This window comes from Panthera uncia (genome assembly GCF_023721935.1).
Source record: "Panthera uncia isolate 11264 chromosome E2 unlocalized genomic scaffold, Puncia_PCG_1.0 HiC_scaffold_20, whole genome shotgun sequence".
Lineage (NCBI taxonomy): Eukaryota > Metazoa > Chordata > Mammalia > Carnivora > Felidae > Panthera > Panthera uncia.
In genome coordinates this window covers 9,023,354-9,036,025 of record NW_026057589.1, presented here as the reverse complement: position 1 = coordinate 9,036,025, position 12,672 = coordinate 9,023,354, and the positions used below count along the sequence as shown (strand labels likewise).

The following is a 12,672-nucleotide window of genomic DNA, read 5'->3' as shown; positions in this document are numbered from 1 at the left end:
ATATCTAACTTTCATCATATAAACAATGAAAAAATCCTTTGTGTTCTTATCATGAGTTTGAAAACGGCGTTATCACAGATAACAATAAGCTAGCTATTCTTGTCCTCAGTTCCAACGACTTAGAACCTGTTACTCAAGACAAGAAGCCTTCTGATTCAAATATAAAACACAGCATTCTATTTAGTCACAAACACAAAGATCTGAAATGCCATTTTTGAACCATTTCCACTTAAGAATCCAGCCTGCATTCAATCGCAATAGAGAGAATATTAAACTAAGAAGTCCCTGAAGAAGTCAGTGTTGACAAAATTCAACATGATGATGGAGCCTACACAGACACGGGAAACAAAGCTAGGCCCTTCCACACAGCCACAAGTCCTTGCGATGATTTCGTTTTAAGTCAATGTCTCTTCATGCCGCACATATTCCCCAATGTCTGCTTGATGAAATACCACAATCGCCATGGGGTCTACTTTCCTGCAGTCTTGTGTAGACTTTGCTGCCACCCCAAAACCCTGGGATTCAAAAGAAGAGACACTGATTCACTCAAGTCATTCAACAAGCATGCATCGAGGGGTGGAAATAACGAAGATGAAAAAAATGCAGTTCTTATCTTTGAGAAATTCAAAAGGTGCTGAGAATTCAGTCTCTGAAGCGCACAGATGGAAAATGCAGCCTTCTGAATTAAAAAAGATACTTGACTTTTCTAACAGCTACCATCTCTACTCACCAGAGGGACGTCTGCCATGGAGTACACCACCACTCCCTGGTACTGACAGGTATTTTCAGTGATTCGACCCAGTCCAGATTTCAACACATGGTTCCCATACAGGAAGGACTGCTCTGCTCCAGGCTTTATCCAGACTTTATACTATAAAAAAAACGACAACAAAAAAACCCCACCATTAAATCTAAGAGACATTAAAATGCTAATAATTATATCCCATAGATTAGTCAGCTGTTGGATATGTGATTAATTTTCTTTCTTTCTTTCTTTCTTTCTTTAATTTTGCTGTGAAAAAGCTTTATTGTTTTCATTTGGTCCACGGATTAATTTTCTTTTAATAAGAAAAGGATTCTGTCTTTAGAAAATATATATGTTTACTTATTTCCAGACGGAGAGAGGGTGAGCACAGGCACAAGGTGGGGAAGGGCAGAGAGAGAGACTCTTTTTTTTTTTTTTTTTTTTAAACATTTTTTATTTATTTTTGGGACAGAGAGAGACAGAGCATGAACGGGGGAGGGGCAGAGAGAGAGGGAGACACAGAATCGGAAACAGGCTCCAGGCTCCGAGCCATCAGCCCAGAGCCTGACGCGGGGCTCGAACTCACGGACCGCGAGATCGTGACCTGGCCGAAGTCGGACGCTTAACCGACTGCGCCACCCAGGCGCCCCAGAGAGAGAGACTCTTAAGCAGGCTCCACCCTCAGCGCAGTGCCCAACTCAGGGCTGACCTCACAACCCCAAGATTATGACCTGGGCCGATATTAAGAGTTGGATGCTTAACTGACTGAGCCACCCAGGTGCCGCTATGTGATTAATTTCTTGAAAGCATTTTAAGGAAAAGAGAAAGACTGGACGGCTATCTCAAATTGTTCATTCTCCGAACAGAACTCCCAGGAGGTTCTTTATTCGACTCTACAATCTCTCTCACGGATAGTTTAAGAACTCTTTTTCTGGATCCCTCTCTCTGTGCTCCTCACCAAAGTCACCTACTGGCTTTTCTACTTTGTTGAACGTTACCACGACTACGCAGCCACACAGCATTCCTATGCCAGAGCCCGAACCGTGCCCAAGCAGGAAGTCCTACAAACATCTCTACGTGTGGTAGTGACCTAAGCACTGTCGGGGACTCCGAGGCGGAGAAGCCGCCCAATTATCTGCGTTCTGACGTGGCCCTCATCTTTGACTTCCTTCATCCCCAGTTGCCGACTGAATACCACCCCGCTCTTGTTCCCCCCCCACACACACACAAACCTTGGCATAGGGTGCAAGGTAATCCAGAGCTGTGATGTGCAACCGGAACTTGTGAGTCTTCGTGAATTTTCCGAAGCAGGTCCCCAGAGACACCAGCTTGTCCCCAGAGATGTTGGCGGCCAACTTCAGGATCTTCTCGCTTGAAGGGTAAGGAGAAAGAAGGTGTCGGCTGCGGGAAGCCGGCGGGACCCAGTCCTCCCCCCGTCCACGTTGGTCCAGCCGGCACCGCCTCACCTCACGTAGTACACCCGGTCGTTGTGCAGCCTGAAACAGTAGGTGCCGTCGGGCCTGTCGACCAGCAGCTGAAGGTTCTCCCCGATGCTGAAGGCAAAAAGAGCACTGGAGACGGCGCCCCAAAAGACTCCTCCCAGCGCCGCGCCCCCACTCCACCCACGCCCTTCCCTGCCACAAACACATTTCCCCTTCCCCTCGGCTCGCTCTTACTATTTCGCTATCTTCTCAAACATTACGCGGGTCTCTTCTTCAGTCAAAGGCCGCATTTTCCCGCTGGGTTGCAACACCGAATCCGCGTGCCTCAGCGTCCGGAAACGGAAGTCAGCCGCCAGCCGCTCCCTGGCAACCCCAAAGCCTGCCTCTCTAGCCGCATTCGGTTTGTTCCCCCACGCTAGCGCCCCGCAGCGTGGAGGACCGTCGGAGAAAGAAAGCCGGACGGATACGAAACCACAGCGATCGGAAGAGTGCCCCCGCTGCTTCCGGTGCTAGATTCCGCGCCAGCGCCCTTGCCGGGCGGGAGGTGAAGTGACGCTGCTGCCAGAAGATGGCGGCGACGGAGACTATTGCTTCGTCAACCACCGCCACGGCGTCGGCGTCGGCCGCAGCGACCGCCACTGCGGCGGCTCTCGGGGAGGTGGAGGATGAAGGACTCCTGGCATCGCTGTTCCGGGACCGCTTCCCCGAGGCCCAGTGGCGGGAGCGGCCCGACGTGGGCCGCTACCTCCGGGAGTTGAGCGGCTCCGGGCTGGAGCGGCTGAGGCGCGAGCCCGAGCGCTTGGCGGAGGAGCGGGCGCAGCTGCTGCAGCAGACGCGCGACTTGGCCTTCGCCAATTATAAGACCTTCATCCGCGGCGCCGAGTGCACCGAGCGCATCCACCGCCTCTTTGGCGACGTGGAGGCGTCGCTCGGCCGCCTGCTCGACCGCTTGCCCCGCTTCCAGCAGAGCTGCAGGTGCGGCGGGCCCGGCACTATAGAGGGGCTTTTAGCAACTGTAATAGCTGACGTTTATGATGATAGAAATAGCTAACGCTTACATAGCACTTACCATGCGTCAGGCTCTCCTTTGGGCATTTAAAAAATCCGTTTAAATTCCACAACAACTTTCGAGGTAGGTACTGTTATTCCCATTTTATGTATGAGGAAGTTGAGACAGGGAGCTTAGTGATTGTTCAGTGGGCACAGCTAGTAAGTTTCGAAGTCAGAACTGGGAACCGGCAGCACGTCCCTCCCTGACAGGACTGTTGGGAGTACTAAATAAAGAGATTCCATGCCAAGCGCTTATTATTGGGTCTGACATAGTTAACACTCTACGGTCGTCAGCAACAGTCTTCTCTCTCTCTCTCTCTCTCTCTCTCTGTCTCACACACACACACACACCAGCTGAGACCGTCCAAAACTTCTAATGGATAGAAGGCTGACAAGGAAATCCTTCCAGTTGGAGGCAAAAATTATCAAAAAATCCCTTAAGCCGTAATTTGCCTCTCTAGATCCTCAGTCTATTATCCCTAATTCTGCCTTTCAATTTTTCACCATAAAAGCTCAGGTTTTCTTTTGAGTCTTTGGATATTTGACAATAGCTCCTGTACCCTTCCGCCTTCCAGAATAGGTAGGGGACCTCATAAAGCAGGTCACTGCAATTACGGAGGAGTGAAAACTGCTAAGAATTAAAGCTGAACAACAGCAGAAGAGAAAAATTAAAAGGGCTGAGGGAATTTAAGGTTAAGGTTGTAGCTTCTAAGCTAGTTAGTGCATTTTTATGAAAAGCATAGCTATTAAAGGAACATTTACCGTGTGTAAGGTTCTGTGTTAAGTTTGTTACACACATCTCATTTAATCCTCACCTCCTTGTGAGGTGGGTCCTATTACTATTTTACTAATGCAGAAAGAGTTCAGAGAGCCTAAGTTAAGTACCTTGTCACAGTTTAAGTGGCAGATCTGGGTTCACATATGATAAATAATCGTGTGATTTGGGACAAATTGCTTAGCCTCTCTGGGATTAGAGTTTCCTCAAGGGTAGTAGTACTTACCTCAAAGGTTTGGTGTGAAGATTAAGTCATAAACCATGCAGCTCAGTGCCCAGTCCGTAGTAATCACTTGGTAAATGTAGCTGAGTTGTGGGTGTGGAGCAGTGAGTGACCGAAATTCTCTTACCAGAAACTTTGTGAAAGAGGCTGAAGAGATCAGTTCCAACCGCCGGATGAACACCCTGACCCTAAACCGGCACACAGAAATCCTGGAAATCCTGGAGATCCCCCAGCTCATGGACACTTGTGTCCGGAACAGCTACTATGAAGAGGCCCTGGAGCTTGCGGCCTACGTACGCCGACTGGAAAGGAAATACTCCTCCATCCCGGTCATCCAGGTAGCCAAACTGTCCCAAAAGGACTCAAGCTGATGTTCTTATAATCAGTAATTGTGTGGTCATCGCTGAACCTTTAGGCAGACACCTTAGGGAAACTGAGTTTTACATCAATTTCTGCCAGTCAGGCAGGCTTGAACATAAAATATTCATTCATTCATTCATTCATTCATTCAAGTGATAAATACTAATCATGTGCCAGGCACTAATCTAGGTGCTAGGGAGAAAGTAGACAAGGCAGACAAGGCCCTGGCTTTCATGAATGAAAGCTGATAGTTGGTAAATAAATGATCCTTTCAGATAGTGGTAAATGAAGAAAATAAACCAGGGAATGGTTAGAAGGAGACTAGATGAGGTACCCTAGGTAGAGTGGTCAGGAAAGGCTCTGTTGGAGAAATAATATTTAAGCTGAGACCCAGATGATGAGAAGGAGCCCGCCACAGGAAGATGTGGGGAAGGCGCAAACCACAAAGTGGAAAAAATAAGTATAGCAGGCTCAGGAGGGAACACGTTAGGGGTATTTAAGAAATACAAAGATAGGAAAAAAAAAAACACAGTGTGCCTGGATTGCAGTGAGCAGGGGGACAGTATTAGGAAGTGGGTGTAGCAGAACCACACAGGGCCTGTAGGCCACAGTGAACCAGACCTTTGTTGGTAACCCTGTACACATCAGCTTTAGGAAATCTTCGTAAGTCAGGAAAGCAGTGGTCTGCCTCTCTAGTCTGTAACATTCAGGGGTAGTGGAATGGGTTCCAGAAAGTATTTTTCCCATTGTGGTATGACTGACCCCCTTTATTGTCAGGGCATTGTGAATGAAGTGCGCCAGTCTATGCAGCTGATGTTGAGCCAGCTGATCCAGCAACTGAGGACCAATATCCAGCTCCCTGCCTGCCTCCGTGTCATTGGCTTCCTGCGGTGCATGGATATCTTCACTGAGGCTGAGTTGAGGGTGAAGTTTCTTCAGGCCCGAGATGCTTGGCTCCGTTCCATCCTGACTGCCATCCCCAATGATGATCCCTATTTCCACATCACAAAAACCATTGAGGCTTGCCGTGTCCATCTGTTTGATATCATCACCCAGTACCGTGCCATATTTTCAGATGAGGACCCATTGTTGCCGCCTGCCATGGGTGAGCACACTGTGAACGAGAGCGCCATCTTCCATGGCTGGGTGCTACAGAGGGTCTCGCAATTCCTGCAGGTGCTGGAGACCGACCTTAACCGGGGGATAGGTGGCCGCCTAGACTCTCTGCTGGGTCAGTGCATGTACTTTGGGCTGTCCTTCAGCCGGGTGGGGGCTGATTTCCGTGGCCAGTTGGCTCCTGTTTTCCAGCAGGTGGCCATCAGCACTTTCCAGAAAGCAATTCAGGAAGCAGTGGAAAAGTTCCAGGATGAAATGAATTCCTACACCCTCATCTCCGCTCCAGCCATCCTGGGCAGCAGTAACCTGCCTGCTGCTGTGCCAGTCACTCAGCCAGGGACCTTGCAGCCACCCATGGTACTCTTAGATTTCCCACCCCTTGCCTGCTTCCTGAACAGTATTCTGGTTGCCTTCAATGATCTGCGCCTCTGCTGCCCTGTGGCCCTGGCACAGGATGTGACTGGGGCCCTGGAGAATGCCCTTGCCAAGGTGAGCACATACTGCTGGCTCTCTACTGGGGCTTTCTTTGGCAATAGGTGGCCAGACTTTTGTAAAATATAAACCAGTCCATGTGTTAGGTGGTTGCAGACTTAGGTTTAGTGGGGTTTTAGAGGTTTTTCTGATTGAGCAGCTCTGGTTAGCTCCCCCTCATGGGACCTAGAACAATTCATGAAGTGGCTTACCTGTAATAATGATTCAGTAATGTTCCATTTGTTTTCTGTTGTTGCATAACAAACTCCATAGCAGCCTAAAACAACATATGTGTATCATCTCCCACTCTCTGTAGATTGGGAATCCTGGGTTCTCTGCTTAGGATCTCTCCCAAGGTTGCAGTCAAGGTGTTGGCCAGGCTGCAGTCTCATCTGAAGCATGACATCCCCTTTCAAGCTCATTCATATTGGCAGATTTCTGTTCTTTGCGATTATAGGTCTAAGGCCTAGAGGCCACCTCAATCCATAAGCCCGTTCACAGTGGGGCTTTCTGATTCTTCAAGGCCAGTGGAAGAGCGTCTCTTAAGGAAGTCCTCAACCCTTTTTTAAAAGATTCGTCTGATTAAGTCAGGCCCACCCAGGATATCCCTTGATTAATTCAGTCAGCTGATAGGGGCTTTAATTACCTCTGCAAAATTGTTCACATTTGTCATATTATATTGGTTAGAAACAAGACACACATTCTGCCTGCAATCAAGGGGAAGGGATTACACAAAGGAGTGGACACCAGGGGGGGTGGGATTCAGAAGAGCCATCTTAGAATTCTACAGAATACAATAAATACTAGCACCAGTCATATCCTACACATTTTTTACATATTTAAACCTTAAGATAGTGAGGTGCTTCTTAAAACTTACGGCATCTTATAATTGCTGTCAGCCAGATGGCAGCTGTGACATGATTATATAAAATCTTTCTGGGCCGGGGCGCCTGGGTGGCTTAGTCAGTTAAACATCTGACCTCAGCTCAGGTCACGATCTCAGGTTCGTGAGTTCGAGCCCCGTATCAAGCTCTGTGCTGACAGAGCCTGGAGCCTGCTTTGGATTCTGTGTCCCTCTCTCTCTGCCCCTCCCCTGCTCACATTCTTTGTCTCTCAAAAGTAAATAAACATAAAAAAAAAAAAAAATTAAAGTCTTTGTGGGCCCAGCTCTCTCTCTCTCTTGAGCTTGCCTGCTCTCATATCTTCGATACAACTGTTAATGGCCTCCTGTAAGAGGAAGCAAGCATGGGCAATGAAACTTTTTTGTCAGTGAAATTCAGGTAATAGTTATCTCCTAATGTTTATACAGAACTTACTCCATGCCAGGTAGTATTCATCATACTTTATACCTATTAAGACTTGATCCTCACAACCCTAAGAGGAAGGAAGGAAAGGTACGGAAACTGAGGAGCAGAGGGCATGAAGTGTTTAATCACTTGGAAGCCACAAAACCAGCAAGCGGCACAGCTAGGACTTGAACAAGAAAGTGTAGCTCTGTTATTTGTGTGTGGAACTTCTTTTCCAAGTCTGTCTTCCTTTCCAATTTTCTAGTGGTCTAGCTTCCTGGAACCTCAAAGGTCTTACTCAGTAAAAACCTTTTATAGTTTTGCTTCATTTTTCTGAATCCGATATAGTTCTGGTCCATCTCCTGAAGGAGTCAAGAACCTCTTGATGCTCTTCCACTGGAACTGGAACCTGTGCCAGTAATGAAACATGTTGAGTCAGAAATATATCAACGAAGTGACAGAATTGTGGAGAGTGACCACAATTCTGAATTTAAACAAGACAGTAATGTACTGTTTGGAAAGACTTTCTTTATGCCTTGTCCCCTAGGTAACTAATATAATCCTGGCCTTCCATCGTGCAGAAGAGGCTGCTTTCAGCAGTGGGGAGCAAGAGCTCTTCGTCCAGTTCTGCACCGTGTTCGTGGAAGACCTTGTTCCATATTTAAATCGCTGTCTCCAAGTCCTTTTTCCACCAGCTCAGATAGCACAGACCTTAGGTAAGACAAAGGAGGGGAAAGATCTTTAAAACGACAGTACTTTACTGATATAATTCACATACTAAATAATTCACCCATTTGTAAAATTCGATGTTTTTTTAGTAAATACACAGACATGTAGAACCATTACCACTATCCAATTTTAGGACGTTTCCATCACCCCCAAAAGATCCCTCGTGCCCAATGTAGTCATTCCCCAATCCCACCTTTAGCCCCTGGCAACCAGTAATCTGCTTTCTGTTGCAGATTTGCCTTTTCTGGACATTTCATATAAATGGAATCCTACAATATGTGTTTATCTGGCTAAGTGGAAGAAATTAGAAAAGAATCACATATTGTATGAATGTCCAGAGAAGGTGTTTTAAAAAGATTTTTCCGAATCTGTCTTCACTTGCCTGTGCCCACTCTCTCTGTGCTGGGGATGGGGCATGGAGGAGACAGAGCTTCCCGAGGGGCAGTGGGCCGGTGATGACCACACCAGCGGAGTAGCTGTTGGGCACTTTCCCCCAGCCTTTTCCTTCCACAAGGAAGCCAGTGCCTTCTGACGTTCTCTTGGCTGTTAACTCCACCCACCTACACTGTGCTGTTCCAGATTACTTTCAAAGTCTCTCTTTACAGTAAAGCTTCCTGTCCCATATCACAAAGATGACTTTTACTGTATTGAAGAATGGAAATTGTATCTGTCACTCCCCCCCTCCAAGTGTTTTTTCCCCCTGTGATATCAAAATTTAAATTTATTGAACGTTTTTTTCTATTTCACTTTCTCTACCTTTTGGCTCAGGCATCCCTCCCACTCAGCTCTCCAAGTACGGCAACCTTGGGCATGTGAACATCGACGTCGTCCAGGAGCCTCTCGCCTTCATCCTGCCGAAGAGAGAGCTGGTCCTGTGTCTAGACGAAAAGGAGCTGGTGCCCGAGCTCCCAGCTCCAGCCCCGGAAGTCCCCCCCGAGGAGTCAGGCGTCGAGCCGGTCGCTGCGGCTTTCCCCGAGGGTGCGCAGGAGCAGGCTGACACGGCCGAGCCGCTGCAGGCCGAGGTGCCGGGTGCGGACACCTAACTCGCGCCGGCGCGGGGGTGGGGGGAGGCTGGTGAAAGCTGGGGACAGCCCCGGAGGACAGGCTGCGAGGGCATTCATCACAGCCCGTGAAAGGGGGGACCTCCCGGTCACTCTTGCAAATGGTTCGTGATACTGTAAAAAACGGAATTAAACAATAAAGCTGACTGACGTCACGGAGGCCAGCTGCGCGCCGGGGGCCGGGCAGGCGCTCTCAAGGCGCGCGGGAACTGCGCTTCCCGGCGTCCCCCGCGACCGGAGCGCTCATCTACGGGGGCCGGGGAGGACCGCGGCGGCCGGGCAGCTGTGCTCGGCGCACCGGGGGCCGGATGGGGGCCGGACTGCTGCTGCGGCCGCTGCTGGGGCGGTCGCGTCACTGCTTGGGGCCGACACCGCCGTGGGGAGAGGGGACGGGGGGCCACAGCGTCCGGGCCTGTAGCTCCGCCTCCGCCCCGGACGGCCTCGAGGGCCCGGCGCGCCAGCGTTCTTACTGGCGCTACGTGCGGCGCCTGGTGCGGGGAGCGCCCGAGCCGCCGTACCCGCGCGTGTGTCAGGTCGGGGACCCGGCGCTGCGGGCCGTGGCGGCCCCGGTGGAGCCCGCGCAGCTGGCGGGGCCCGAGCTGCAGCGGCTGGTGCAGCGGCTGGTGCAAGTGATGCGACGCCGGCGCTGCGTAGGCCTGAGTGCTCCGCAGCTCGGGGTGCCGCTACAGGTGTTGGCCCTGGAGTTCCCCGAGGCACTCTTCCGCGCCTGCGCGCCGCGCCTGCGCGAAGCCCGCCAGATGGAGCCCTTCCCCTTGCGCGTGTTCGTGAACCCCAGCCTGCGGGTGCTGGACAGCCGCCTGGTCACCTTCCCTGAGGGCTGCGAGAGCGTCGCCGGCTTCCTGGCCTGCGTGCCCCGCTTCCAGGCCGTGCAGATCTCAGGTGCAGGGGGTGGGCAGTGGCCGTGGGGCGGTTGGATAAACAGTTGCGTCCCTCCCCCAGCCCATGGAGGCGGCGACCTCGGGCCCCGCGAAACGGTTTTGTCAAAACTCCAGTTAAAAGTGGAAGCGCAGGCTCAATGAAGCCTTCCGTCAGGAACTAAGAGCAGGACCGGGGAGTGGATTTGATTCAAGACTAACCAATTGGGATAGGGGAGGAGGCTCGTGTAGCAGCTGAGCCAGCTCGCTGGGAAAATGTATTGGGGCTGAGAAGGTGACCTAATTCGATGGTACCCCACACCAGGTCCTCTGCTCTGTGCCCTCTAGTTCGCTGTCCCACACACAGACTTTTGCCTCAGTTGCATCTGTCATGGTCGAGTGGAAATAGTGGGACCCAGCTTTGCCCAGTCCAGGGTGATATGCCATTCCTGGTCTGTCGTAGTACAGGATGTTTTGTGAAATGGAATTCGTTACTGGGATTAGGATTGTTCCTTTTAAGCAAGCCACTTGGTCCAGGTCAGAAGGTAAATGGTATCCCTTTATTTTATAATGTACTGAGTTGAAATGCTTTTAGGAATTGAAATCAAACAATATTTCAGAAATGAGAGGAATGTTCAGAAAGGAAGCACCTTACGAAGATCATTTCTCATTTCAGCCCCATAGTAAGCCCAGCAACCTAATTGTCAGCGTTAGAGCCACAGTGAATACCTGGTAATGGGCAAAGTTAAGGCATCTTTTCTGGGAAGGATAGGGGTTGCTGTCTACATTCCCTTCTCATGTTGCCTCTTGTGAACAGGAACCGCCAAGGGTCTGGAAAAAGTAGGGAGGTTAAAAACAATGCAGTTCGGCATATTCTTACCCGGGCTGTAAATTACTTTGCAGGGCTGGACCCCAGAGGGGAGCAGGTGGTGTGGCAGGCGAGTGGATGGGCAGCCCGTATCATCCAGCATGAGATGGACCACTTGCAGGGCTGCCTGTTCATCGACAAAATGGACAGCAAGACATTTACAAACATCCACTGGATGGAGGTGAATGATTAGTTTTCCTGCTGCACCTGAGGATTCTGGAAACCAAAACACAAATACCTGGGCTCTGAGCTGGGACTGGCTTGCTTGACGTCAACTTGATATTGGCTTGGCTCTGACAGAAAACAATGGATTGCCAAACCAAACTGGAGAAATATGTTCAAAATGTTTGCCCTGAAATCGGCCATGGACAAAATACTGCCTCCAATTTGAGAAGAAAATAAATTTCTCCAAAGAGAGAACATTTCCTGATGATTTTGTATGGTAAAACGTGAGGCAAATAAATAACCACTCTTAGTAGACATGATTTCATAGACCTGTATAATCTATCCCAAAGCCAAGATTTGATAATAACATAGTCCCAAAATATCTGAAAGCTTTGCTTAAAAATGCAGGTTAAGGCTGTGGTTGACCATCTTCAGAGAGTTCTTTTTACAAAGGGCTTATGTATCATACCTGCGGAATCCTTCTTTGCCTTGGACACCAGCGTGCGTGTGTAAGTGAAACAGGATGGCCACAGTTCACGGAAGTGTTTAATGACAATATTAACGTAAATGAGTACCCACACATTTTACCAGGTTTACACAGTTTTGATCTCCACCTTCTGCCTTCTACCTTTAGCAGATTTGGGGATGATTTTCCTGCTGAGATCTCTTGGGCAGCTGGTACTCTTTGGGTGGAGGTCATGGAGCATGGCTAGGGGAAGGATGATAGTTGAGACGGAGAAATGAGCCTCTTCCTGTCACAGTTAGAAAGCAAAATGTGCTTCCTGGTCACCACACTTGTTTTGAAAAAATAAATTAGCATCACGTTGACCAATGAGTAGCCATAAGACACTGTAAGAGCTTTGTCAGGAGGTGAAGAACTTGTTTCTCAAGATACTGGTTTTGCCTCATTTTTATGTTGAGTGTTTTACAAGGCAGGTACCCTTACCAAACAGAGCCCTCAAAATCCAAGTACCCATGTAGTAAGTCCAGTAAGTTATTTAGAAAAAAACGAGTTTTATTTATTTAATGTTTATTTATTTATTTTGAGAGACCGTGTGAGCTGGGTGAAGAGGGGAAGGAGGAGGGGCAGAGAAAGGAGGAGAGAGAGAGAATCCCAAGCAGGCTCCATGCTGTCAGTGCAGAGCCCAACATGGGGCTTGACCTCACAAACCATGAGATCATGGCCTGAGCTGAAACCAAGAGTCAAACACTTAACCCGCTGAGTCACGCTGGTGCCCCAGAAAACAACATGTTTTAAACAGCAGTTAGCTAAACAAACCCAGGAAAGACCCACTCTCCTGTACAGCTTTCCCTAAACAGGCCATCTGGGGGTCATACTATAAGGCCAAGCAAAAGGGAACTGGCTCTCTGTGCATTAAACTTTGGAAGGGAACAGGTGCCAGCATTGCTCCAAGGTTAGATACTCAGCCCCTGGGGAAGTCTATAGGAAACTCTTATTCATACTAAAAACATGGATCCTTATGAAATTAGAATTCAATGAGCCTC

At 49.2% G+C, this 12,672-nt stretch overlaps 2 protein-coding genes and 1 long non-coding RNA gene across 10 annotated transcripts in view; 1 reads left to right on the top strand and 2 right to left on the bottom strand.

The window, feature by feature from the left end:
• NIP7 (nucleolar pre-rRNA processing protein NIP7) overlaps positions 1 to 2,506 on the bottom strand; it is a 91,945-nt gene extending 89,439 nt beyond the window's left edge. For 5 of the 6 annotated variants that reach the window (XM_049622454.1, XM_049622455.1, XM_049622457.1 and 2 more), the window contains exons 1-4: positions 2,422 to 2,506; positions 2,212 to 2,298; positions 1,978 to 2,116; positions 731 to 871 (exon numbers count right to left, since the gene is read on the bottom strand). In XM_049622454.1, the coding sequence (XP_049478411.1) occupies positions 731 to 871; positions 1,978 to 2,116; positions 2,212 to 2,298; positions 2,422 to 2,477 (423 nt within the window). In that variant the 5' untranslated portion in view covers positions 2,478 to 2,506. Of the gene's footprint in view, positions 1 to 154; positions 516 to 730; positions 872 to 1,977; positions 2,117 to 2,211; positions 2,299 to 2,421 lie in introns of those variants that run through there. The other variant, XM_049622452.1, reaches the window with a different exon arrangement.
• COG8 (component of oligomeric golgi complex 8) lies at positions 2,042 to 11,481 on the top strand. 3 transcript variants are annotated; one of them, XM_049622430.1, is made up of 6 exons: positions 2,756 to 3,162; positions 4,366 to 4,573; positions 5,373 to 6,200; positions 8,016 to 8,184; positions 8,966 to 9,142; positions 11,037 to 11,481. In XM_049622430.1, exons 1-6 carry the CDS (start codon positions 2,756 to 2,758, stop codon positions 11,192 to 11,194), a joined length of 1,947 nt encoding a protein of 648 aa, XP_049478387.1. In that variant the 3' UTR covers positions 11,195 to 11,481. The 3 variants fall into 3 exon arrangements, with proteins under 3 accessions (XP_049478386.1, XP_049478387.1, XP_049478385.1); XM_049622429.1 differs by lacking the exons at positions 2,756 to 3,162; positions 11,037 to 11,481 and adding an exon at positions 2,042 to 2,124 and having other exon boundaries at positions 8,966 to 9,413; XM_049622428.1 differs by lacking the exon at positions 11,037 to 11,481 and having other exon boundaries at positions 8,966 to 9,413.
• Positions 7,587 to 9,043, bottom strand: LOC125916306 (uncharacterized). The gene is made up of 2 exons (XR_007455862.1): positions 8,954 to 9,043; positions 7,587 to 8,179 (listed from the first exon to the last, which is right to left on the bottom strand). It is a non-coding gene; the product is annotated as an uncharacterized LOC125916306 (long non-coding RNA).
• Positions 11,482 to 12,672: the final 1,191 nt, after the last annotated feature.